Source organism: Scleropages formosus, chromosome 22 (genome assembly GCF_900964775.1).
Source record: "Scleropages formosus chromosome 22, fSclFor1.1, whole genome shotgun sequence".
Classification (NCBI taxonomy): Eukaryota; Metazoa; Chordata; class Actinopteri; order Osteoglossiformes; family Osteoglossidae; genus Scleropages; species Scleropages formosus.
The window spans coordinates 15,074-43,036 of NC_041827.1; the positions used below are offsets into that span (position 1 = coordinate 15,074).

The following is a 27,963-nucleotide window of genomic DNA, read 5'->3' on the forward strand; positions in this document are numbered from 1 at the left end:
TTGAAACCGCCTGGCTATCTGAGTGACTTTTTGACTTACTAAATTCCTAGTGACTATGTTTCTGGGTCCTCCCCCTAATTAATTTAGAATGAAAAGAAAAAAAATTTGTGATGGCAAGTGTTCTGTTGTAGGGCTGTTGTGATTTCATTGCCTTCTGTTGTATACTTCCTGTTTTCCTTGAGCTTTTGTGGTTGTTTGTGTTTTTTTTTTTTTTTCCTGGGGTTATTGTTCTTGAATAAATGTGGACATTTTTTCTGGACAGAGGGGACATATGTAAAAGATTTAATTTTGGATGTGGTGACACTAGGAGACTGTTCACTAGTGGTGCATATGTGTGTATGATGAGTCTTTTCTCCCCTCGGGGTTTGCTATAGGCTGGACTCTGTACATGCACACTGGAGTGCATCAGCAAGTCTTCTTGTAAGTTATACACGTGTGGCATCCAATAAAGATTTTGAAGGTGTTGGAAACCAACCTGGACGGGTAGCATTTATTTTCTGGAGCCCTAAGGGTCTAGGCGAACCCGACAAGAACGCTCGGTTACACTACCAACTTCCAGTCTTGAACTTCACCCCACTTAAAACTTGTACCGCCGCGTCCATGCGCGTGACATGCAATGCTCTCCCCCTCCCGCACAAAAGAAATTACCTTATTTCTCCCGCAACGCGGGAGAGAATTGACTTCAACCCGCTTGTTCTCCAACAAGTATGCCAAGGATTTTAGCACTTCATTATGCCTCCAAGTGTATCTTCCCTGAGATGAACTAACCTTACATGCATACAAAATATGCCTCAAAGAGGCTATACCACCACACAAGCTGCAAGTCAGCTCCGCACCTACCCAGCGATTAAGATTCTGTGGAGTAGGGAGAACATCGTAGGTGGCTCCGATGAGAAACTTAATTATACGACCGGCGTCCATCGCCCACAGATCACGCCAGCTGATCTTCCGTTTCTCCACATGCTCCCAAGCCAAACATCGCCCTTGCAGTTATCCGCCTCGTCTCCTCTTCCTGTTCGCGGATAAAACCATCTTTCTCCTCTCCAGCAACTTAGCTTTACTCCACAACTTTATTCGACTACCGGCACCGAGCCCCGCCCTACCTACCTACCTACCTACCTACCTACCTACCTACCTGCCTACCTGCCTGCCTACCTGCCTACCTGCCTACCTGCACCTGACCGACCACATCTCTGTGCGCAAGCGCTGTCTACGCATGCGCAACAGCTTCCCGCGGATCTCACTTACGTCCTCTTTTTAAACTTACAGGAACCGATCTCACCATTGGGTCTCTTGTGCTTGACAATGTTAATTCCAAGCCAACCTTGAATTCTTCTACAAGACTAGTCAGTGGTAATTCCAAAACCCCCTTTCCATACAAAGCCACACTACTCAAACAATGAGGAACTCCCAACCATCTCCTAATAGCTTTGCTCATAACCCTTTCCAGTCTTTCAACCCCTGACATAGGAACCTAGTTAGTTAGCGGCCATCTAATATTAGGCAATAAACCAAACTGCAGGCACCAAACCTTCAGCTTCCCTGGTAAAAAAGATTTATCAATCCTATTAATTGCCTGCATACCATTGACCCAAGCTCTTAATTGGCGTTTCAGTCACTGATGGAATCTTTTCCCCATCAATCTGGAAATTCTCCTGCGATAACTTTCCTTTAACTATTGACAAGCTCCTACACTTGCTAGGTTTAATTTTGAATCCGGCCAACTTTAGATTTCCATTCAACTTCGTTAATAAGCAACGAGTACACGGGACAGTAGTAATAAGCACAGTCATATCATCCATATACGCTCTGATTGGTGGAAGGCGAGAACTGTCCTTCAGCCTCATACCCCCAACCACCCATCTCGAAGCCCTTATTATCACCTCCATAGCCATGGTAAAAGCCAGAGGTGAGATTGTGCATCCAGCCATTATGCCAATCCCCAACCACTGCCAAGATGTGGTGTATTGTTTGGTACAAAAATAAAACTGGATGTCTTTAAAATAGACCTTAACCAATCTCATAAGACACTCTGGGATTTTAAAAAAATCAAATGCCCTCCACAACAAAACATGCAGCACTGAACCAAAGGCATTCGCCAAGTCCAAAAAAATTACGTTTAGGTCTTCACCTTCCATCTTGGCCTCCTTTATCTGGTGCCAGATCATACTACAATGCTCTAAACAGCCTGAAAAACCAGCAATTTTTGCTTTCTGCACAAATGTGTCAGTTAAATTGTTGGCCAACAAATATGCAGACAACCTCTGCGCCACAACACTAAAAACTATTTTCCCTTCAACATTAAGAAGGCATATTGGCCTGAATTGCCCTATTTCTACCATATCTTTCTCTTTGGGTATAAATACCCCTCCTGCTCGCCGCCATTCTTTTGGAATGATACTTTTTTCCATACAACCACCATCTGCTTCCACAAAAACTTTAAGACATCTGGGGCACCTTTATAAACCCGGTAAGGAACCCCATTGGTTCCTGGAGCAAAAAGTTGATTTGTGTAATAAAATATGGATAAAGAATAAACTCAGGATAATTAAAGGATAAATAAAAAAAAGAAAAAAAAGAAAAATAATTAAAGGATAAATAAAAAAAAAATAAATAAAAAAAAAAATTATTGTATTGTAACGACCCCGTGTTACTGTTTTAGGAGGGAAACTCCTAAATGTAAATAGTTGAATTATGGGGAATAATGTTAAATGTGGGTATGCAACCACTGGGGGCACTTCTGGGAAAAATGATGGGGTGACCATGTCTGCCAGTCTATTGGAAAAAGAGCCTGGGGGTGCTAAGTAGGCTGGGAAGGCTGGCGACTGAACACCGAGCAACAAGAAAGAGGAAACGGCGTGACACCGAAAGCCAGCGGGACAGAAGAACGGCGTCCGGCAGAAAAAAGATAGTCAGAAGCTAAAATATAATCCAGGCTACTTTGTGCTTCTCTACTATTAGACCAGGTAATGTCCGGATGATTGGGTTACATACTCTAAAACCGTCAGAAAAACCAAATCTGAGTATACACACGCACATTTTCAGAACCGCTTGTCCCATACGGGGTCGCGGGGGAACCGGAGCCTACCCGGCAACACAGGGCGTAAGGCCAGAGAGGGAGGGGACACACCCAGGACAGGACGCCAGTCCGTCGCAAGGCACCCCAAGCGGGACTCGAACCCCAGACCCACCGGAGAGCAGGACTGCGGTCCAACCCACTGCACCACCGCGCCCCCTGTTTTCCAAATCTGAGTATAAAATTCTTAAAATGTTTGATGCTAACATTCTCTTTACCCTCCAGATATATATTAAAATTCCCACCAATTTTTAAATGTCTATTACAGACACAAAAGGGGGCCAACTCTTCTAGAAAAAGATATGCGGGATGCGGCCTCTACCGGAGCATAGACGCACATTGCACGGATGCGCTGTCCCCTCCAGGTGGCGTCCACTCCCAATACTCTAACCTGTAGAACAGTTAATATGCTTACATTCTCAAAACTTCGTTCACCAAAGAGAATGCCAACACCTGTTGAGTGGACGCCACCCACACTCCAGTATGATCTACCTTTCCTCCAACCCGAAGAGAAAACGACCACATCCCGCTGGTCTCGAAGGTGGACTTCCTGTAAAAAACATAACTGGAAGGCAGAGGATGCAAGCCTGTCAAACATTGCTGCTCTTTTCAAAACATTCTTCAGTCCTCTGACATTTAAGGTTAAAATTTTAAAATCAGCCATAAAAGGGAGCAAATTAGCAAATGTTATTGTTGCAATCCAGATCTGATTTCTTTAGTAGGGGCCTAATAATGGCGATTTTAATACCTCTTGGAACACAGCTATTTAGTAACGATGTATTAACAATACGTTCTGCAAGCACGGAAACTGCAGCTTTCAGTAATATAGTGGGGATTGGGTCTAAAGGACAGGTAGTACCTTTCATAGAGTGAATTAGCACAGTAACTTCCTCTACTATTATTATTATTTTTATTTTTTATAGAGCGCTCTCCTCAAGCAGTGACACAGAGAGCTTTAACACAAGGATACAGCAAGAAAAATTGATACAAACAAAGAAGATAGTCAACTAATGGCTATCATAATGAATAACTTATTATAGAGCTATAAGTATACCTACTGGCCACCGGGGAAAGGAACAAAAACTCACAACTGAAGGCTGAGGGAGAAAAAACCTCTGGGGGTCCATGGGCCAGTGGTTGCCCACCCCTCCTGGGCATTCTAGAAAGTAACGATTTGTAAGTCAGTGTTTAACAAGTAATTACGTCGAAGCTACTTAGATGGTGTGGACAACTAATATTATCATCGTCAGAAGCGCTTATGCCAGCTAAAACTGAGCTAGAGGGCACTACGGATTTGCGGATATTCTCTAATTTATCATTGAAAAATGACATAAATTCATCATTAGTAATGGTATGATGCAATGCAGAATTGCATTGTTTATCTTTGTGTTTACCAGTTAAGCAAGTGAAAAAGTGCTTTTTTGTATTTTTTTAGACAATCGGGCCAGGCTACATAATAAACGTTTAGTTTAGCTGAACGCCATTTACGCTTTAATGTATGACATTCTAGCTTTATTGAACGAGTTGATTTGTTGAACCAGGGTGAGTTTCTTACAGTTCGAATAAGTTTAGTTTTTGGTGCAGCCGCAGAGTCTAGGGCAAATTTTACCACCAAATTATAATCTAGAGCCATTTGATCAATATCTACACTCGTTCCAAAATCTGAGCTTCTATGATCAACAATTTTAGCAGTAGTATTTTCATCAATATGCTGCACGATTTTAGTTTTACTATTGTCAGACGACACCGGCAGGTATAGATCAAAGGTTAATAACTGATGATCATAAATAGCCTCGTTTAAAGGAATAATATTAACATAATCTATGCCATAGGTTATGATGAGATCAAGCATATGGTTAGGGGAATTAGTAGGACCGTTAACAACTTGAGCAAAACCGACGGAGTTTAGGAGAGACGTAAAACTATTAGCGAAAGTATCGGATGACACGTCTGTAATGTTTGTGGTTTTAATGAGCAGAACACACGTGGCTGACTTAAGGTGGCTTCTTTATTTCGCCATCTTACATGAATATATCACTAAAACGTCTTGCTACGCAATCACGTTACTTACGTATTTTACATATTCTAATTCAACATATCACAACGTCTATATGAATACTGAAATCACCCATCAACATTATTTTGTCATGTGTAATGACTAAATCAGTTATAAAGCTACTGAATTCCTCAAGAAAAGAGGAGCAGGTGGACAGGAGAGAAGTAATATAATAATATTGGGTTTTGACTTGAAATCTAGTTGTATAACCTCAAACAAGGTAAAATTATCATGATTTCTCGGTATTATTTGTAATCTATTATTGAAAAGAACACTGACTCCATCTCAACGACGTACAGAACAAAATTTATGGAAATAATCATATCCGTCTGAAGGGGCTTTTATTAGCGGAATCATATCGGACTCACTGAGCCAGGTTTCAGTAAGAAAGAATAGATAGGACTTGTAATTTAGTATTAAGTTGTTTAATAGAACAGTTTTACTTGTTACTGAATGAATATTTAAGAGACAGCATATAATATTACAGTTTGGCTTCGGTGGTAAGTTGAGAATGTTTGTTTTAATGTATTTTAGGTTCCGGTACAAGCGTTCCTATCACTAAGTCTAGTTAAATGCAGTGCCCTTATAATAGTTTGTATGTTTTGGCAGCACTTAATGTTTTTTTTAAAGTCCCACACTGGACAAGGCACAAGAAATCCCATCACATGAGAAACGACCACTGGTACCAGAACGAGTAACAGACTCATCAATACACACAGCTGCTAAAGGAGATGACCCATGGCTGAGTCAGTACTGCAGCTTGCAGGCCAAGTTCTGGGACAGAAAAATCGAACCCCTCCAGTTGAAGTGTACACCATCACATGTGAAGAACTTGGGCCTTTCCCAGAAATCATCCTAGTTATTAACAAATGATATACGATTAGAGCGGCACCACGTCTCCAACCACCTGTTAAAGGACACCAGTTTACTGTACATTATGTCCCCCATGAAGAGTTTGGGTAAAGGACCATACACTATTAGATTATAACATTTCCTTCTGGCCTTATTACAAAAAGAAATAAAGCGGCTCTTTAACACCTCAGACTGATGATAACGAATATCATTACCACCAGCACGCACCATCATAGTCGACACGGCATTATCAGCCAGAGAACTGACACGAGCCTCCATGTTGGACTCACATGAGCATGGGAAACACTTCACCTTCACAATTCGCATCCCAGACCCCCCGAGTTTTAACATTTCAGATAGCCGAATCCCCCAAAATAAGCACATTCTTATTATTATTATTAGGTGAACTGCTTAGAGCCGAATATCTATTTTGGGTTTGGACAGGAAAAGCCGAACCAGGAACCCATGCCTTAGGCTTCGCTTTATTTGACTTACTAAAAAGAGTAAGCCAGTCGCCGTGAGAGCGCTCCAGGGTACCTGGCTTCTCATCAGCTGTACTGGGGCCTGTAAGTGTCGATGCCAAGTTCCACACTACGGAGGCATCAGGATACACCAAGTCCAACCGAATCTCCGTTTCTCAGATAGAAATCAAATTCTTAATGCACTCTACTAAATCGCAGACCTTCTGCACCAAGTCATTATTTGTTATGCATTTCGAGCAAATGAAATGTTCAACAAAGTCAGCAGGTGCAACTAAGCAATACATATTACATGATACACAACACAGGTGTGCCATCAGACGATAAATTCGGGATGGAACTTACGTCAAAGAGGGACTCCGTTCTTTTGAAAGATGCCATCTCGGTTACCGCTTTTCGACTCCTTGCTCTGGACACTCTGCCTCACTCATATGATCAGGACGAAGCATTGGTTGCCTCAGGTACAGCACTGTACTATCCCTATGTAAAGGATGTGCTGGGCCAGGTAAGGACACTAGCAGTATAGTCCATGTGGGTCGTGACAACATACTTCACACACACACACACACACACACACACACACACACACACACACACACACACACACACACATTTTCAGAACCGCTTGTCCCATACGGGGTCACGGGGAACCGGAGCCTACCCGGCAACACAGGGCGTATGGCCGGAGGGGGAGGGGACACACCCAGGACGGGACGCCAGTCCGTCGCAAGGTACCCCAAGCGGGACTCGAACCCCAGACCCACCGGACAGCAGGACTGCGGCCCAACCCACTGCGCCACCGCACCCCCCGCACAACATACTTCACTTAAATGAAATTACATTTAAACCCTTCCGAATTATTTGATGTGTTACCTGTATAGGCTGGTGCCTTAGCAGCGATGACTGCAGTGTATTTCTTTTTTGCACTGACTCAATGTCCTCCAGATCAGAAGTACTGAACATCCCCCCATCACTGACACACTTCAAAGAAATATAAATCCATGGTTACTGAAGGATATATTTCTTAGTGATTCTGGAACAGGAGAGTGAGCTGTGTTTGTTGCTGTCTTCGCTCAGTAATTGTACTAAACTACGGAGCACTATAACCACGCAGTGGACTGTGGCCAGTTTAATTCGCTATTAGATGTGCTCGTTTGGAGGATTCTAAGCTGCCACATCAGCTGGTGCAGTGGAGGTGCTTGGGACTCGACACCACTACATACCAGAGGACCCAGCTTTGCATCTGCACGCAAACAGAGCATCAGCACGTGATGTGCTTCTCCATCGCACCGTTCACGTTGATTGGACAGAGGATTGGCACCCACATTAAACAGCAATACAGAATGTAGAAGAAATGGGCATTATAATGTATAATGTGATTTAAGCAGTAGGGGGGCGTGGTGGTGCAGTGGGTTGGACCACAGTCCTGCTCAGTCCGACAATGTTTGTGTGTGATTTAAGCATTACAACATTCAATTTAAGTTCATGTGAAAAAGTGTAATTAAATGAAACTAATAAAATATTGAAACACTTGAGTTATTAATGTTACTGTTCTACTATTAATAGTGTACTGTGCTCTTTACACTGTTGCTTGAGAAAATCATTCATTACATTGTTTTCTCAGGTTGTTCAAATATTTACAATATATCTTAGTTGACGTTTTCATAACAAAAGTAGATTAATGTGTCGGTATTCCAAGGTCATTTATTTTTAAGCTCGGCATTCATTACCAACGCGCCGTTAGGTGGTGCTGCGAGAGCCCTGTCTCACTTTATTCCAGGGCTGTGTGTCTCCACATCTCTCCGCCCTGGAAAGAATTGCTCCGTTCTGTACAGTGCACTTTCACTGTACCTCACTTCGCTTCAGTGTTTGGTGCTTTCAGCTCGCAGCATTCGGACACCAGTCATCATGGCGTACAGCACGGTGAGTACACTAATTATTGCTGCGTTTTCCGTTTCTCCCATTTGACACATCTGATTATCTAATACTAATTAGCGTTGTTGTTTATGATGTTAGATAATGTAAAAAATCGGGCTGCCGTCCCACATTGCAGCAGGTGTCTAGTGAGATAGTGGAATTGGTGAGGTAACGGAGCTGAAACGGCGTCTATGTGTAGCGGAGAGACTGGTCACTCGTGCGTCGCACATGGTGGTGTTGGTCCGCAGCTAGCGTTCAGTTCTGCTCCGAATGGCGCGTCAGCTAGGACGTGGCCCTCCTCAGACCTGCAGTGCAGAGCACTGCTACTGCTTAAATAGACCACAATACACAGAAAAAGGCCACTAAAATCATTAACTTCTGTTAATGTCATGCACTCTGTGCGTCGCTGTGGAGAAAAGCGTCTGTAAATGAACACATGTCAATGTAAAAACCCACCCCACTCACTGACTCAGTCAGTGGCACTTGCATCTGTTTGTTTTCTGTGCCTTCAATCCCTCTAAGCCGGACATACTGCGCTCCTCTGTCAGTCTCTATGCGGCCAAAGCCCTTCACTGATAGATCATCTAAAGGATCTGGTAGTTATTCTGGTCTCATACGAAAATATTGCCTGGGTGTGAAAGGCTGAGGAAGCATGGAGCCCAAGGGCTGGGCGCTGGCTTTGTGTACGCCAGGAAGAGGCCTGCTGCCAGAGAGGAGGAGGAGGCAATGACACACAGGGCAGTGAGTCATTCCTCAAGCACAGAGCCTGACCACACACCCTGTCTGCCTTCATCTGTTGTTTCTGAACAGCGGTAACCAAACACGCACACATACCTGGAGCTAAAGCAGCAGAATTATCCCAAAGCACGTACGCCCCTGATCCCTGTAATCTTTCCATCTCTGCTGAATCATATTGAGTTCAACATGGGAAGGAAGTGAAGATGCCGAGCAGCCATGCCCATATATTGCCCTGTTAGCTTTTGTGCTGCTGACACTAAGATCCTCTTGCCCTCCCTTAGACTGCAGCCGTGTTGGTGACTGTGGGAGTTGTGTTCGTCTCCACCTTGGGCTTTGTCCTGGGTGCCTATTTACTGACCAAGAAGAAACCAAAACTGGTCACCCTGCTTGATCCCACCGTTAAGTACCCGTTGAGGCTCATCGACAAGGAGGTACTGACTGGTGGTGCCTGAAATTTGAACATTTACGTGGAAGTGTGCTGACAAAGGAATATGTTATCTTATTTCAGTGTTTATCACACTTCAGAAAAGTTTGGTTGTTTAGTACTCTGTATGACAACAAAGAAACACGTGAAATACAATAAAAGACTCAAAACAACATACCTGTGCTGCTGGATCTTTCCTGTTTTTATCTGAGGCTGTTTTCAGGGCAGTAGTGTGTAACTGTGACCTCCTCACCCACACCCCCCTCCAGGCAAATGTGGCTTCTTCCCACAGGTGATCAGTCATGATACTCGCAAGTTCCGCTTTGCATTGCCCACCCCAGAGCACATTCTGGGACTTCCTGTTGGTATGTCCTCTTACTTATGGCATGTCTTGCTATGTCTTACTTCTTGTATCGTGAAACACTGTTAGTCACCCCTAATGAAGATCCATTAGACTTCAGGGATCTTTAGTCCAGTGTCTTTGTTTCTGTGATAAAGCTTTGCATTTATGCTAAAATTGTTGTTGACCTGTGTCTAAGGAAGTCCTCCTCTTCCACAGGGAAACATGTATACCTGTCTGCCCGCATCGATGGCAACATAGTTGTGCGTCCATACACTCCAGTTTCCAGTGATGATGACAAGGGATATGTTGACCTGGTAGTGAAGGTAGTCCTGCAGGATATCATTGCTGTCAGGTTTTCTTGCTGTCTAGTTTTATACCTTGTTATTGTACACATGGACATGACTTTTTTTATTCTTGAGTTTGTCGTTGGTTGTGGTGTACATTACATTGGTCTCTTAAGACTGCAGGACCATGCTCCCTTGCAGATCTACTTCAAAAACATGAACCCAAAGTTTCCAGATGGTGGTAAAATGTCACAGTATCTGGAAAGTCTGAAGATTGGAGATGTGGTGGACTTTCGAGGACCAGGAGGACTTCTGGAATATAAAGGCCAAGGTAAATGTATTATTATTATTTTAATTTCAAGTCAAGAAGCAGACTTTTGAGGAAAGGAGCCAGCATAAATATCGGGTTGGTGTTAGTGCGTGGGTGCAGCGGGTTTGGCCAGTGCCCGCTGTGTGCTGGGTCCAGGGTTTGAGTCCTGCTTGGGGTTCCTTGTAATGGACTGGCGTCCCATCCAGGGTGTTTCCCCTCCCCCTTCACCCTTGCACCTTGTCTTTCTGTGATAGGCTCCGGTGTGCCACGACCGTACTTGGGACAAGCAGTTTTTGACGTTGGTTGGTGGTGAATGTATGCAAATTACACACTCAGGAGCTGTTCTGTGTTTTGCTACCTAAAATGGAAGATTTCTCTGTGAAGGAGTACACAGTAAACCTTATTATGGATTACTGGTATTTGTCCTCCCATGTGTTTCTTCCTCCTGTTCTTTGTTTAGCAATGAGACTTTTTGGGTAATGTGCTATTCCATATTTCACAGCCACAGGTTAGAGGAGGGAGGATGTCACTGTTTTGCATATAAGGTCTTGTTTTAATGTCTTGTTTTTGGTTTGGTATTGTACCTTAATCCAGCTGAAGGTCTTCCAAGCTGCTTATTCTCTTTATTTTGTCAGTGATACCATTATTCATTTTAATAACTACCCAGGCGTACGTTTATCCACTTTTTTCAATTTCAGTTCAATTTTTCATTGTTTTGTTATATACTAAAGCCATGACATGAACCGGGCGGGTGTGGGGATACTCACAAGTCCCCAGCTGGCTGCCAAATTGGAGTTTGCCCCGGTGGACGAGAGGGTCGCCTCAATGCGACTTAGGGTCGCAGAGAGGAAAACTTTGACTGTTGTGTGTGCTTATGCACCAAACAGCAGTTCAGAGTATTTGGCCTTCTTGGAGAAGGTGGGAGGGGTTCTGGACAGGGGGTTGGCAATGACTGGGAAATCTGCCGGGGGGTGACTGGGAAGAACGGCCTCCCTGATCTGAACCCGAATGGTGAAATGTTATTGGATTTCTGTGCTAGTCATGGTTTGTCTATAACAAAAACCATGTTCGAACACAAGGATGCTCATAAGTGTACTTGGTACCAGAGCTCCTTGGGCCAATGATCGACTTTGTAGTCGTTTCTTCTGACTTGAGGCCACATGTTCTGGACACTCGGGTGAAGAGAGGTGCTGAGCTGTCAACTGATCACCATCTGGTGGTGAGTTGGATCAGATGGCGGGGAAAACTGATGGACAGACTCGGTAGGCCCAGACGTTTAATGAGGGTGTGCTGGGAACGACTGTCAGAGGACCTTGTCCGGAATGATTTTAACTCACACCTCCGGGAGAGCTTCTCCCATGTCCCGGAGGAGGTAGGGGACATGGAGTCTGAATGGACCCTGTTCAAAACCTCCATTGTGGAAGCAGCCAGGCACAGCTGTGGGCAAAAGCTTGTTGGTGCCAGCCAGGGTGGCAACCCGAGAACCCGCTGGTGGACACTGGTGGTGAGAGAAGCCGTCAAGCTGAAGGAGGAGGCCTTTAGGGCCTGGTTGGCTCTGGGGACTCCTGACTCAGCAGACAGGTACCGGCAGGCGAAAAAGGCAGCAGCAGCTGCGGTTGCAGAAGCAAAATCCCGGGCATGGGAGGAGTTTGGAGAGGCCATGGAAAACGACTATCGGTCGGCTTCAAAGAGGTTCTGGAGAACCATCTGGCAGCTCAGAAGGGGTCGGAGGAGTTTTGTTCAGGCTGTGTTTAGCAGGAGTGGAGAAACTCTGACCTCTGATGAGGATGTTGTCGGAAGGTAGAAGGAGCACTCTGAAGAACTCTTAAACCCGAGTGATATGCCTCCCTTACAGGAGTCAGGGCCAGAGGCTTTCGGGCTGTCAGAGTCCATTTCCCTGGTGGAAGTCACTGAGGTAGTTGGTAAGCTCCACAGTGGCAAAGCACCGGGGGTGGATGAGATCCACCCGGAAATGCTTAAGGCCCTGGATGTTGTAGGGCTGTCATGGTTGACACACCTCTGCAATGTTACATGGACCTCGGGGACAGTGCCCTTGGATTGGCAAACTGGGGTGGTGGTCCCTATCTTTAAGAAAGGGGACCGGAGAGTGTGTGCTAACTATCGGGGCATCACACTTCTCAGCCTCCCTGGGAAAGTCTGTGCCGGGGTGTTGGAGAGGAGGCTCCGGCCGATAGTTGAACCTCAGATTGAAGAGGAACAGTGCGGATTCTGCCCTGGCCGAGGAACAGTGGACCAGCTTTTTACCCTCTCACAGATCATTGAAGGGGCATGGGAATTTGCTAATCCAGTCTACATGTGTTTCATGGACTTGGAGAAGGCCTATGACCGTGTTCCCCGGGAAATTCTGTGGGAGGTGCTTCGGGAGTATGGGTTACTGGGGCCACTACTGCGGGCCATTCGGTCCTTGTACATACGGAGTGAAAGCTGTGTCCGCATACTCAGCATTAAGTCAGGCCTGTTCAGTGTGGGTGTTGGACTCCGCCAAGGTTGTGCCTTGTTTCCACTCCTGTTTGTGGATTTCAAGGATATCAAGGCGCAGTCGAGGTCAGGAAGGCATTCTGTGTGGGAGTCGGAAGGTGACGTCTCTGCTTTTTGCAGATGATGTTGTCCTTTTGGCACCGTCACATGGCTGCCTCCAGCACACACTGGAACGGTTTACAGCCGAGTGTGAAGCGATGGGGATGAGGATCAGCACCTTAAAGTCTGAGTCCATGGTTCTGTCACGGAAAAGGATGGTATGCCCCCTCCAGGTAAAGGGAGAGTTTTTGCCCCAGGTGGAAGAGTTCAAGTATCTTGGGGTCTTGTTCACGAGTGAGGGAAGAAGAGAGCGTGAGATCGGCCACAGACTGGGAGCAGCGGCAGCAGTAATGCGGTCGCTGTAGTGGTGAAAGGGGAGCTGAGCCATAAGGCGAAGCTCTCCATTTACTGGTCGATCTATGTCCCTACCTTCACCTATGGTCATCAACTCTGGGTGATGACTGAAAGAATAAGATCACGGATACAAGCGGCCAAAATGAGTTTTCGCCGCAGGGTGCTGGGGCTCACTCTCCGTGACAAGGTGAGGAGCTCGGACATCCGGGAGGAACTCGGAGTAGAGCCGCTACTCCTTCACATTGAGAGGAGCCATTTGAGGTGGTTCGGGCATCTGATAAGGATGCTCCCCTGGGCGCCTCTCTTTGGAGGTATACCAGGCACGGCCAACTTGGACGAGGCCCCGAGGTCGGCCCAGGACCCGCTGGAGGGATTATATCTCACAGTCACAGTTGGCCTGGGAACGGCTAGGGGTCCCAGAGGTTGAGCTGGAGGAAGTTGTGGGGGACAGGGGCGGCTGGGCCTCTCTTCTCTCCTTGTTGCCACCGCGACCCTTTTAGGATAAGCGGGGCAGAAGATGGATGGATGACATGGTTCATTTCTTATCCATTTTGTTGTCCGAGGGTGTGTTTTTTGTTCCAGTCTTTTCAAATTCTAATTTTTCTTTATGTGGCACAATTTAAAGATAGAACTAAGTCAATGACATCAAACCATAGCTTCTGATGTTTATTATTAATGTGTCAAGGCCACACTTCACACAAAATCATATTGTCATTGTGTCATGTTTTTGGTCAATATTTTTGTACAGGACACAGGTAGCTATGTTTGGATAAGTTCTTCTGAATATGTCCCCAACAGGGAAGTTTTCAATGAAGCCTGACAAAAATTCCCCTGCAGAAGAAAAGACTGCCAAATCCCTGGGTTTGATTGCTGGGGGGACAGGTGTGTTTTTCTCTCCATAATGCAGCAGCACGCCCCAAATACTCTCATTCTGTTAGACTTCATTTCTTCAGTCACACTTTTGTGCTGAGCTAACTGAGTGGTAGTGAAGGCATTTCAATGATATTCTTCTTTGTTTCTTATCTGTTGTATTTGTTTTTCTTGCCTTATGCCTGTGTTAAAGTGCTCAGTGTGAGAAGAGCGCTCTATAAAAATAAATTGAATTGAATATTGTAAGTATAATTTTGTTATGCTGGCTCCATTTATGGGTAAAGTGTAAATAATAGGTTATTGTGACTTATACACATGTACACAAGAAAGGAGCAGAATCATCCAAGTTAACATGGCAAGTCCAAGTTCCTTGGTTCACAGTCTGTGATCTCTTATTCTGTCTGAATAGGCATTACTCCTATGCTTCAGCTGGTGAGAGCCATAATGAAGGATCCAAATGACAAGACCACCTGCAGTGTGTTGTTTGCCAACCAGGTGTGTGCCTGCTTTCATTTTACGTTATTTTGATTATTTCCCATTCCTAAATGCTAAATGACTCGGAATTGCAACCAAAGGATGGTTAGTTAAGTTTCAGAGAATGTCTTCTCTTGTACTTTTAAACAAGGTGCTCAATATGATTTGCTGAAGTTAAAAAGGCAGTGTTATTCATCACATTTGTAAATTTTAGTTGCTTTGGGTAAAATTATGATCCGAATAAATCATTATAGGCAGTGCCCAAGTTACGAACGTCCGACATATGTACAATCCGTACTAACGAACCACTCCCTTACTTGAAGGTGATTTTTTTTTGTCACCCTTACGTAACAATCAAATGAAAACTTCATAATATAAAATTATATTAATTTGAGTTACTGTATTTACAATGGTTCGTAATAATAAATGGGTGCTACTTTGCCAAGGCATCAAAACATTGTGCATCTTCAATAGTTTGTCGGCTTGTGGGCAGGGCACATGAGCCTGAGGTAGGACAGACTTCCTACTTTTCCTGTTGAGTGTCTTGTGTTACTGTATTTAGCTTTAATTTTTTTGTTTGTACCCTCCTACCCATGGCACCAAAGTGTAAATGTGATGCATCCAAGAAAAAGGAAACGATCACGATTGAAACTAAAGAGTAAATAATAAGCAAAAGGTGAAATGCCAACGTACAATGGAGTTTCTTTAATGTTTTGCACACACACACACACACACACACACACACACACTGAGAGAGAACTCGGCTACAAAAGACAGTTCTTCCCAGTTGCGGAATCTCACTGCAGACAACCTCCACCCTCTCTGCTCTTCCAGCTTCTGTCCCTCATCATTTCCCAATCAATTTCAACTGTCAAACTTTAATGAAATCTGAGGTAAAGTCCTGTATTAAAAAATATACCAAGAAAGCTTGACCTTTTTGTGTTTGTGCTCTTTGTGACTGACAGACAGAGAAGGATATCCTCTTGAAAGATGAATTGGAGGAGATTCAGGCGAGGTACCCTGACTGCTTCAAGCTGTGGTTCACTGTGGACAGAGCCCCCAGTGGTAGGTGCCATGTACCAAGAGGGGAGGTGTATGATAGACCATGCTTTTATGCTCCTTATCGCAAGAGGTCCCTTAATCCTTATGTCCGTGTTCATGCCCCCATAGACTGGGAATACAGCCAGGGCTTTATCAACGCTGATATGATTCGCGAACATCTACCTGGTCCCGATGATGACAACATGGTCCTAATATGCGGCCCACCACCCATGATCCAGTTCGCCTGTAACCCAAACCTGGACAAGCTGGGCTACCGGCAGAGCCAACGCTTCACGTTTTAGATGGCAGAATGGTTCTCCTCTGCTGTTCCAGGTCTCTCTGGATCAGAACCCAGAAGCATGAGTTGATCCCAACCAATCCCCTGTGAAGAGCACATCTTATTGTACATGCAATGCATAGTATAGAGCATTAAGGAGAGAAAAAAAGTAATTTTTCATCCACATTTTTGAGATATGCTGTTGTCTGCAGTTTTATGAGTTATATCAGTTGAGGCTTCAGGCTGGCCTCTCTGGCTAAGTGAGAGGGGCTACAACACCTTAAACTCTTCTGCTTTGCTCACCAAATCCAGTTTTGGAGGGGCATGCCAAAAGGAATTTGCACCAGTCTAACAGAGTTACAGTACATCTGTGAGCAGATGCTGCAGTTTAAACACAAAATGTGCCTTGCTTGGGTGTGTTCTTTTGGTGTCAGTTTTTACAAATTGTAACGTGGTTGAGTTCTTTTCTCCACTTATATTTACTTACACTTTAAAAGACTATGCTTTGCCTTATTGCACAAGGCAGTCCTTTGTTCCACAGTTGTATTTCATAACATTACATAGCTTTTCAGAGTTACTATGGACATTGCTGGATAGTAAAACGATTAAGAATCCCTGCAACAGAAATGCTAAAGAAATATTATATACAATAAAATTTCTCACTGTCTGAAATTAGCTGCTTGTGATTCCTTCTTTTGAGTCCTTCATTGATACAATAGGCATTCAAAGTGAACTGCAACCAACAGTAAAAAATGTATTGTAAAACAATCTGCAAATAACACTCTGACACCTTCAGTCACAGTTCTTAAGGAAATGCAATGATGGTCTGGACAAAAGACCAGAAGTGCCAGATTTCCCCCCCCCCCCGTAAACTTTATTGACAAAAATCAGTAATTACAAAAGTCAGGATAATAAAGACAACACAGAACCAGACCCAAATGTTACAACAATGCCAGAGGACATAAACAAAGGAAGATTTTTTATTTAATTAATCAAAAACATACTGAAAAAGTATTAAAAAAAAAAAAAAAAAAAAAAAAACGACATCACAAATGAGGTAAGACATCAATAGAAGCAAGCAGAGTTCTCACAGCTTTGGGGTTTTTAGAAAGTACATCCATTTTCTTTCCCACCTGTCCTACTAGAGTTGCAGTGGCAACAGGGAGAGCAGATAGGCCCAGCCACCCTTGTTCCCCAGCACTTCCTCCAGCTCAGCCCAGGCAGATCCCCAGCCATTCCCAGGCCAACTGTGAGATATAATCTCTCCAGCAGGTCCTAAGCTGACCTCGGGGCCTCGGTCCAGTTGGCCTTGCCTGGTATACCTCCAAAGGGAGGCGCCCAGGGGGCATCCTTATCAGATGAGCTCTGGTACCAAGTACACTTATGAGCATCTTTGTGTTCGAACATTGTGTTTGTTATGGACAAACCGTGGCTAGCACAGAAGTCCAATAACATTTCACCATTTGGGTTCAGATCAGGCAGGCCGTTCTTCCCACTCACCGCCAACGTGAGCATTGAAGTCCCCCAGCAGGACTAGGGAGCCTGTAGGTGGGGCCCTGTCCAGAACCCCACTCACTCCAAGAAGGCTGAATACTCTAAACTGCTGTTTGGTGCATAAGCACACAAGAGTCAAAGTTTTCCTCTCTGCGACCGTAAGTCGCATTGAGGCAACCCCCTCGTCCACCAGGACGAACTCCAGCTGTATGGCAACCAGCTGAGGGCTTGTGAGTATCCCCACACCCACCCCGCGCCTCTCACTTGTGCAACTCCTGAGTAGGAGAAAGACCACCCGCTATCAAGGAGTTTAGGTCCAGAGCCAACACTGTGAGTGGAGGTGAGCCCAACTATATCTAGATGATATTTCTCAACCTCCCCCACCAGTTCCGGCTCCTCCTCCCCCCCCCCACTCTACCAAGAGCCAGTTTCTGACGCAAGGGGCCGTGACACCATGCACCACCCCGCCCCCTGGTACACATTGCACCCACCCCCCATGATGGACCTTGCAGGTGGTGGGCCCACATGGCCCCCCCACAACGCCTTTTCGGGCTGAGCCCAGCTGGGTTATGTGGGCTGCCCGGCCACCAGGCACTCTGCTAGGAACACTCCCTCCAGGCCTGGCTCCAGGGGTAGGTCCCAGTGACCCTATTCCGGGCAGGGTAAACGTTCTTCTGATCACGTTAGTCTGGATCTTCACTCCAGGCCTGTTCGCCTTGAGAGACCCCACCAGGAGCATACTGCTCCCAACAACATAGCTCTGGCAATCCTAGATCACGCAAGCCCTTCCGCCACACCAATGCCCTAATCCAGGAAGGGACACCAAAATCTTTGACATAATCCATACACTTGAAGCCCATACCATTTGTTGTAAAGATTCACATGATTATGTCAAGAGTTTTGGCATCACCACCCACCACCAGTACCTGTTTTACTGGCATTTAGAGGGAAAAAAAAAAAATGAAAAAAATTTTTTATTCAGCCATACTCATCATGACCACCACACTCAAGGAAGAGTGACTCAAGCACAGTGCTCATGATCAGGTCTAATTTCCAAAAGGAGAGGGAAAAAATATATATCTATATTTCAAAAGGAAAGGCAAAAATCAGGCCATCAGTAAACATTGTAGACAAGAAAAGATAGGTCAACAAGAAACAGATAAGAAGTCCAGAAAACCAGGACTCACGTATCATCAGAAATCCCCACACAGGCCCACCAGTTGCTCTTTGCAGAGATTCCACATAAAAGCACCTCCAGTGCTGCCTTTTATGCGTTGTTCCTTTATTGGGCAGCAGGTGTGGCTGATGGGCTGGCCAATGGGACTGTGACAATAATTTTATGCTGGTGAAACAATTAGCTAAAGACACCACATGTGATGGATCATCAGCCTTAAATAATACATGTATCTGTGTGTGAAATTTGTGTGGCAACTGTTAGAAAACAGCAGCAGAAAGAATACCTCTTCTTTCTCAGCTGACTAGCATAAATAGTGTCCATGTTGGGGAGCTCCATCCCAACAATGCGTTGAGCTGCCTTCACCGCATGCAGATCCTTTTGCTTGGCGGCTGTACAGCTGGTGTACCATGCTGCAACTGTCTGCTGACATTTATTCATTCCCTTGCAGGGAAGAAGGAAGGGGACAGGAAAGGGGGAACCGGGAACAGGCAGGATGGGGTTTCGGGCCAGCCCTGTTGGCGTAGTCTGCTTGCGCTTGGGTTGCCTGTGTTGGCTCTCTTCCGCTGTCTCTCTCCCTCACTGCCGGATGCAGGGGAAGAAATAGGCAAGGTAATTAGCCCTAGCTGTGACTGCTTAGCCCCCATCTCTGGCCCCTTCCCCAGCCACCTTGGCGTGCTACACATGTGTTGGCGCAGTTAGAGAATGCTCTCGATGGTGTTCCTGTACAAATTTAGCAGCAGTTTCTACTAGGAGCTGGGCCTGTTTTAGCTTCCTGAGGAAGAAGTCTTTGTTCGGCCTTTTGTTTTCGCCAGGTTTTCAAAATAGGTGGAGAACTGTTTCTGAAGGACTTTAACAAAATGAGCACCTGGTGTCAATGTTTCTTTAGGTCTTCAGATAAAGCACTTACTTGGGTAAACTTTGTGAATTAATTCACAGGAGACTTATCTCACTTTATTAGTCAAAATAAATGTCATGGGCTGGAAGTATCACATAGCTTAACCCACACTGTAGTACTTCCCCTCTTGAAGCCCACAGTGACTCAATCAGTGTAGCATTATGGTTTTCTTTGATAGGTGTCATCTGTGCTATGTATACTTTCCTAATTTGGATATTGCTTGCTACCCCCACAAAACTGTGCTTTTGTATTTAGTTCCTATACATAGTGTGTAATTGCCCAAGCCACTCAGTTGTGTCATGACTCTTCCAGAACCAAACCCAAATATTAAAAATTTGACTTTTGGCCAAGTCTGCTTGGTGAATTCATCAACAAAAATAAAATTAAAGTAAAATTTCTGAGGAGCATAATTGCATCCTTTCCATCAGCATGATGTTGGCAGAGGATGCCTCGATGGTAATAATCTTACTTTATAAGCAAAATATCAGAATGGTTAACTTTTGTAGGCTTCCTATATTAATATATATTTCCTATACTCACAAACGGCATACGGTACTTCAAAATGTTTACGGGAAAGTGTAGTTCGTTTTCAGTAATTGCTACAGCTTTATTGGGAATGCACATCGTAGTAAAAAATACATATAATCCACTGTGATAAACAAATGGTAAGAAAATATGGGAAACTAAATGACTTTGCTTCGTACAGAATTAAAAAGTATCATTCTACCGGACTGACTGTCAAGGTTTTATTTCCGGACGGACGATTATTCATGTAGCACGCTTCCGGTTCCAGAGGTCCGCTTTGCGTTCCAGCTCAATTTAAGGTTTGCGTGAGGCAGATTAAAACTCTAAGATAATGAAAATTGTCTGTCATGTAAAGTGCCGTACCACTGTATCTCACACAGACGTTTGATCACATTTTAAACTAAGTGCATAAGTGGATTGAAATTAGTTTCGGGGAAAACTTGCCGGGTGTTTTAAGAAAATCGTGTAAAATTTCCACAATTAAATTTCGTAAATTTTGCCACGTATCCTTGAAGCGGATGGAGAGCAGTGATCATGAGGTGTGTCCCTCCGAGGGCTGCAAGGATCGGGTGGGGTTGGTTTCCGAGGACGGCAAGAACAGCAAGTCGGTGGTGTGTCAGCGATGCAGCTCTAAGGTGCTGAGTCCCGGTTCGGCGCAGTTCACCGAGAAGGAGGTACACACAGTCCGTCCATTCGGCACGTTGGCAGCCTGTACATTTAAATTTAGTAATGATTTACCTGTGTCGGGGGTGTTGGGGTTAGGGTTGGGGGCTAAGGGTTGTGGTTAGTCACTAGTGTTGGTCCAGGTTAGAGTTAGTAACTCACTGCATCAGTATCTGGCCCTGGAGTTCCCGAATCGTTTTTTTTTTTTTTTATTAAATCTCTATTTTTAAGATTTGTATTTGTAACATGTAATTGGTAATACTGGCATTCCTACACTATTGGTGCATGATAAATATTTTTTTAATTATCATTAATAGTCATTTCACTAACGCCTTTATTGGCTAAAGTATAAAATATAAATTTATTGAGCAGACACTTTTTCCAAAGGGATCTCAGAGAAAAATACAAAGAGTGCATTACATCAACATTACAATTTCAGGTAAGCAGCCTATTCATTTAGCTGTTTGTACAGAAGGATATTCATAGCATCAACAAAGTACTTTGAATAAGGGACCCACAGCAAGAGTGGGATTCAAACCAAGAACCTACCTATGGTATGGGGACAACCCTAACAGGATAGTATCTGTTGCTTCTCATGACAATGAGCTGTTACAGGTCTACCTATCACCATGGCTAATATCATATTTTGCTTAATATATATAGTCATTAAAATGTGCACATGTTCACATCAAGTGTCCCTTAAGGGTTTCACATAAATGTGCATTGCTAAAGCCACAGCTAGAAAACAGCAGTTTGGGAAGCCACTTTGTATAAACTGTTTGCACAGTATATGTATGTAGGGCCTGCTGGTGGCGTAGTGGTTAGAGCTGCTGTCTTTGCACCCAGAGGTTGCAGGTTTGAGCCTCACCTCCAGTTGTAATACCTTTGATCAAGGTATTTACCCTAAAATTGCTCCAGTAAAAAATTACCCATCTGTATAAATGGGTAAATAATTGTATCTTAACCCTGTAAGTCGCTTTGGAGAAAAGCATCAGCTAAATGATGTAATTACTTTACATTGAAGTACTTATATGTAGGTGTTACAGGTGATATATTTGGAGTTAGGAGAGTTCACATTTGGAGTGTTTCTGGTAAGAACTGATTATGTGTTTATGTCTGACTCCTCCCAATGCTTCACCAGCTGTTTTTGCCATTCATGCGGAAGAAGACTGGCATTGTTGAAGCCAAGGGCATCGTGGATGGTGACACGCTGACTGCACACTGGCTGGTAGACGACATGTACACCTTTGAGAATGTAGGCTTCACCAAGGACGTGGGCAAGGTTAAATACCTGATATGTGCAGACTGTGAGATTGGCCCCATCGGCTGGCACTGCCTCGATGACAAGAAAAGCTTCTATGTGGCACTGGAGAGAGTTAGCCATGTTTGACCTGCTGGTGAAGACTGAGCAGCACTAGTTAGGATGAGAGGTGTTGGGGGGAGTGGGATTGGAACCTAAAAGATATGCACTCTTATTTTAGCTGGCTATCAAGTGCAGTTTTGGTGTGGTCTGTTGCTCTGTTCTTCTGTCATTGGTTTATTGACCATAAGGCTTGTCACTGGCTCAGTAATCACAAGACTTCCACTTTGCTTATTTGTCCTTGCCTGTGTTTCATCAGTGTTGCTCTTCATTCACTCTGAAAATGTAAAGAAGGTTTTGCATTTTTTGGGGATTTAATTTCTAAAATGGTGACTCTGCATCTAATTTCTGAACTTCATTAATTTATATGTAAAATATTTCTGCTATCTGTATTTACAGACATGAGGTAATTCATTTTAATGCTGATCATTCAAGATCAGTTTGCCTCTGCATCAGACTTTATAAATGCACCTGCCCCATTTGTTTGCCTGAATGTGAACTACACTTCATAGTTTGGTCTCTCATGGACCATCCAATCTGTACAGCTCTGCATAAGTGCATGAGTACATGGGCAAGTGAAACTGGCTTACTTGTGAGGTTGGGGCATTTCCCCAAGATGTTATTCTGTGGCCCTGATGTCCTGGGGGTGGTGTTGCTTTACTTTGGACTCAGAGGCTGGGCTTTATATTGGATCTTTAACTCCAGTTGTAATGACACAGCAACATATCCCAACAGTTAAGGCCCCTGACAATCGCTTTCTCAGTTCCCTCCCCTGAGTACATATTTGCCCCCCACCCCCATGTCTGCACTCACCATTGTAATATTACATTAAACTTTACTAAAATATAAGCATTTTTATTGTGTGCTTTTGTGTCTGGAAATGCATGGCTTTTACTAGTGAATACCATAGTTTTTCATTTTGCAGCATGTACTTCAAGGTTGACTGTTTCAGGTTGTGTGGTGTGAATAGGACTTACGCAGTTATTTTAATTTATACTGACACAGAAACAGGGCACAGTGCTTTGTTTACCAAGAAGCCATGTTGCTTTGAAATGACATGATTCTCAGCAGTCACAGATCTTTTCTACTCAAGGGCATCAATCAACAAACATTTGTCACTACTGTACACAAGTACATAGTTTTTATGCATAAATAAATGCAACATTCCATTTTATATGGAAGGCTGTCACAAGCACACACATCCATCTCTGTGTGGACTCTGCAGTGAACTTAGCATTAGTCAGATTTTTCCTTGTACTGTACCATTTTATGCTTTACTATTGCTGCAGATTGGTAACTTTAATCCATCTGGGCAAAGGACATTAATATCTTCTCCAAAAATGGGACTAAGTCTGACTACATATATACATTTATTTATTTAGCAGATACTTTCCCCAAAGAGACTTCCAATGAACTCTTACCAGCCCACCCACCTTATTTAGCAAAGTGACTTACACTGCTAGATACACTAGTTACAATGGGTCACTCATCCATACATCAGTGGAACACACACACTCTCTCTGTCACTCACACTGGGTGAAGCTGAAGAGCATGTCTTTGGAGTGTGGGAGGAAACCCACACAGACACAGGGAGAAGATGCAAACTCCGCACAGACTGAGTGGGACTGAACCCATGTCCTCTGGCACCTCCCAGAAAGGCCAAGGGTATAGTTAAGGGTTTTTTTTTTTTTTTTTTTTTTTTTAAATAAATTAAACTATTTCCACAGTCACAAATTACCTATCCTATGTGAAAAAACACATGTTGCATTTCATTGCCAGCAACCACTGCTGTACGCCGTATGTTGTGCATTTGACAATGAGCCTTGAAGTCACCTTGAACGATGGTCTCAGCTAAGCATATGGAAAACATTTTATGTTCCGTAGGGACAAAATCAAGATCAAACTAAAGTTATAGCCTTGGAATACGACAGAGGGTATACATGTGTACTTTAAGTTGCACACTTTGGTGTAGCAGCTGATAATCATTATATATGTGGTGAGATCCAAAATTTTACCAAGCCAAAAAGGGCGAATTTGTCGACGTCAGTAGTTTGAAACGTATACGGCCTTTCGCCTGTGCAGCCGTATATTTTTGATTTCACATTGCACACCACTTGCACGTCCTCGAGGCTCGTCCTGTCGTGACCCTACCCAATCCCTGCGCTCCAAAGGCGCACCGCGAGCGCAGTATAAGTGCCCCACTTCCCGCTTTACAGCTGCACTGCTGTGTTGGCGGAGATATGTAACGCGTCTGAAGTTAACGGAGCTGAAAAACAGGACAATCCATCTCAACTATCAAAAATTTGTTTTAATACTTTAAAGTCGCATTCAGGATTGCAGACTGCTCCGTCATCACAATCAATGGTAAGCAATTTCGTTTCATGACGAAAATTCTTACATACACACAGGTGTCCGGTTTCCCGTAGATTCGAGAAGGCGCCGAAGTTTGTTTACGTTTCAGTTTTTACCTTTTTTAAAAATAAATAAATAAAAAAGGACAGTCAGAGTCACGGTCCTCCCCCACGTGCTGTATAATAATAAATAAGCGACTTCTTGCGATTAGGGGAGTAGAATACACTAGACTAAGACTGTACAGTACTCGACACTCTCCACTTTGCAGCAGAATGGGCCTCTTCTCCGTCGTTGAGGTTCATAGCCGTGTGTAATCCAGTCCGACGGGTCAAGCATCATGAAACTGGTATTGCGCACCTGCACATTTTAATGCCCGGGAAGGAGGACCATGCCTATTAGCCCCCAACCAAGTTGGCGTTTTTTTTAGGCGAAGCTGCAGCCTGGTTTTGGTCTAGTATGTATCAATTTAGTACAATGAACACAAGAACAATTTATATCTAAAGAGTGGGCTTATCAACAGAGTAGTCTGCTGAGTTGTATGAGTATTTGCCGTTTATACTGGGGGAGCTTAAATGGTAGATATTTAGTCAATTAACTAAAATAACTAGAGTACCTTGCTAGGGTATAGGTAGGAATATGAATTTTCAGTGATTAACATGTTTACATGTCTAATTTTTACCTAGACATGGGTTACAGAACCAAAGTGTACCCATAATTGGGAACAGCTAGTAGTGTAGTGGTTAGAGCTGCTGCCTTAAAGGTTTTATCTCCAGCTGTAGTACCCCTGAGCAAGGTACTTACCCTAAAATTGCTCTAGTGGAAAAATTACCCTGCTATATAAATGGGTAAATGTTGTAGGTAGATAAATATTGTAAGTTGCTTTGGAGGAAAGCATCAGCTAAATGAATAAAAGTAAATAACTCTTGCTTTGTGCTGGTGAGATGTGGTTGCATTACATTTAGATCAAGTCACCAGCAGCTGGGAAATTACCAATTTAATTTTTCTCTGTACAGCATGAGTGCATCTCTGTTCACATGGGTCAGGCAGGAGTGCAGATTGGCAATGCATGCTGGGAACTGTATTTCCTGGAGCATGGCATCCAGCCTGATGGCAACATGCCCAGTGACAAAGCAATTGGTGGTGGGGATGACTCCTTCAACACTTTCTTTAGTGAGACAGGCTCAGGGAAGCATGTACCAAGAGCAGTGTTTGTGGACCTGGAGTCAGCTGTGATGGGTATGGAGGCACATGGATATTAACTTTGTCTGCTTGTAACAAGAACTTGAAGTAAGATGTATGGTATTTACACAATTGTTAAATTTTAATAATGTGGAAATGCCATACAATAACTTGATGCTCTATTTTAAAAACATGAAAACAAATGTCTTTTAAAGTATCCTTAAAACACTTGGATAGAAGTACATAACTGATAATTGGTAAAGGTATCACACTTAGCCTTTTCATCAACATCAGTACTTTCCTTAAACTTAAGATGAGGTCAGGAATGGCACTTACCAGCAGCTTTTCCACCCTGAGCAACTCATTTCTGGCAAGGAAGATGCAGCAAATAACTATGCTCGTGGGCACTACACAGTTGGCAAGGAACTCATTGATGTGGTTCTGGAGCGTATCCGTAAACTGGTGAGCAGTGGGCTCTTCCCATCTACAGCTGTATTAACTTTTTACTCACACATTTCTACGGTTTTTTTTTTTTTTTTTTTTAAAAAGTTCAGTGGCTTATGGAGATGCAGGTTGTTGTATAAAACTTCATTTTCTTGACATTTCAGACAGATCAGTGCACAGGGCTTCAAGGCTTCCTCATCTTCCACAGCTTTGGTGGCGGTACTGGCTCTGGGTTCACTTCCCTGCTCATGGAATGGCTGTCTGTTGACTATGGAAAGAAATCTAAGCTGGATTTTGCCATCTGCCCAGCCCCCCAGGTGTCTACAGCAGTGGTGGAGCCCTATAATTCCATCCTGACTACTCACACCACCCTGGAGCACTCTGACTGTGCATTCATGGTAGACAATGAGGCAATCTATGACATGTCACTGTAACCTTGACATTGAACGCCCATCTTATACCAACCTGAATCGTGTCACTGGCCAGATAGTGTCATCAATCACTGCATCTCTGCGATTTGATGGTGCTCTGAATGTAGACCTGACAGAATTTCAGACCAACTTGGTACCCTATCCTCGCATCCACTTTCCTCTTGTCACATATTCACCAATCATTTCTGCTGAAAAGGCCTACCATGAGCAGTTGTCTGTTGCAGAAATCACAAGTGCCTGCTTTGAGCCCTCTAGTCAGATGGTGAAATGTGACCCCCGTCATGGCAAGTACATGGCCTGCTGCATGCTGTACCGTGGTGATGTGGTTCCCAAGGATGTCAATGCAGCCATTGCTAACATCAAAACTAAGAGGTCCATCCAGTTTGTAGACTGGTGCCCCACTGGCTTCAAGGTAAAATTGATATGTTACTACATGAATTTATATGGTTGAGCTGAAGTGGTTTGTTTTGACCTGGATTCTAGATTTCATATTTTCTTCATCCTCAATTTGTTTAGGTGGGAATCAACTACCAACCACCAACTATGGTGCCTGGTGGAGACTTGGCTAAGGTCCAGCAAGTTGTGTGCATGCTTAGCAACACCACAGCTATTGCTGAGGCCTGGGCTCACTTGGACCACAAGTTTGACCTAATGTATGCCAAGCAAGCTTTTGTGCATTGGTATGTGGGGGAGGGCATGGAAGAGGGAGAGTTTTCTGAGGCAAGAGAGGACCTGGCAGCACTTGAGAAAGACTATGAAGAGGTGGGCACAGATTCAGTGGAAGGGGTGGAAGAAGGAGAGGAATTCTAAATTGAGACACAAGCAGTGTACCTCAAGTTTAATATCTCCTGATTCCCACCCCACCATCTTGTATTCCAACAAAACTGCATTTATACTGTAAACATAAATACCTGTCTTTCTCAAATATTTAGTGTTCTGTCTCCCATTTCTTTCCTCCAGAGGTGTAACATGTTGTTCTAATAACGAATCAATCTAAACTATTCTGTAACGGAAGATCACTGAAATGCTTTTAACTTGTGTAAATGCAAAATAGTATTTCTATTATATACAGAAGAAGTGGGTATGCTGTTTAAGACAAAGTTACATTGCTTAGTCTTAGGTAAACTTGCTCAACAATTTATTTACTGTTTATATGAACTTAACGACTTATCTGACATTATGAGACAATTTCACCAGTAGGTGAATACAAGACAAGGGCAGCGTGCTCTGGGTGAGACACCTACCAGCCACTTATCGTGCCACGTAGGCAGCCCGTCCCCATCTCCTAACGACAGTATGAATGGCAGTCTCAGTCTAAGCGGTAAAAAAAAAAAAAAAAAAAAATTACTCAACAAAACACGCCTGGTGTGTCCGAATCGCGGAAAGGCCAATTGTGTGGTGGGAGCGCAG

The 27,963-nt window shown here is 43.9% G+C and overlaps 2 protein-coding genes and 1 pseudogene across 2 annotated transcripts; all 3 read left to right on the plus strand.

The window, feature by feature from the left end:
* The first annotated feature begins 8,231 nt into the window (after window positions 1-8,231).
* Window positions 8,232-16,695, plus strand: cyb5r1 (cytochrome b5 reductase 1). The gene is made up of 9 exons (XM_018745712.2): window positions 8,232-8,386; window positions 9,400-9,549; window positions 9,835-9,907; window positions 10,102-10,208; window positions 10,371-10,500; window positions 14,170-14,253; window positions 14,651-14,736; window positions 15,681-15,780; window positions 15,886-16,695. Exons 1-9 carry the CDS (start codon window positions 8,372-8,374, stop codon window positions 16,056-16,058), a joined length of 918 nt encoding a protein of 305 aa, XP_018601228.1. The 5' UTR covers window positions 8,232-8,371; the 3' UTR covers window positions 16,059-16,695.
* Window positions 16,696-20,360: 3,665 nt separating this feature from the next.
* On the plus strand, window positions 20,361-22,956 carry rabif (RAB interacting factor). The gene is made up of 3 exons (XM_018745726.1): window positions 20,361-20,423; window positions 20,640-20,798; window positions 21,929-22,956. Exons 2-3 carry the CDS (start codon window positions 20,643-20,645, stop codon window positions 22,175-22,177), a joined length of 405 nt encoding a protein of 134 aa, XP_018601242.1. The 5' UTR covers window positions 20,361-20,423; window positions 20,640-20,642; the 3' UTR covers window positions 22,178-22,956.
* A 2,565-nt stretch (window positions 22,957-25,521) lies between these two features.
* Window positions 25,522-27,406, plus strand: LOC108930478 (tubulin alpha-1 chain-like; annotated as a pseudogene).
* The last annotated feature ends 557 nt before the right edge of the window (window positions 27,407-27,963 follow it).

Excerpts from the sequence above, each read along its gene's own strand:
- cyb5r1 (XM_018745712.2), top strand. Across the intron at positions 10,209-10,370 it reads ATGTTGACCTGGTAGTGAAG|ATCTACTTCAAAAACATGAA; the intron begins GTAGTCCTGCAG and ends GCTCCCTTGCAG. Across the intron at positions 10,501-14,169 it reads TCTGGAATATAAAGGCCAAG|GGAAGTTTTCAATGAAGCCT; the intron begins GTAAATGTATTA and ends TGTCCCCAACAG.
- rabif (XM_018745726.1), top strand. The coding sequence starts at position 20,643 with ATGGAGAGCAGTGATCATGAGGTGTGTCCCTCCGAGGGCTGCAAGGAT. Across the intron at positions 20,799-21,928 it reads CGCAGTTCACCGAGAAGGAG|CTGTTTTTGCCATTCATGCG; the intron begins GTACACACAGTC and ends ATGCTTCACCAG.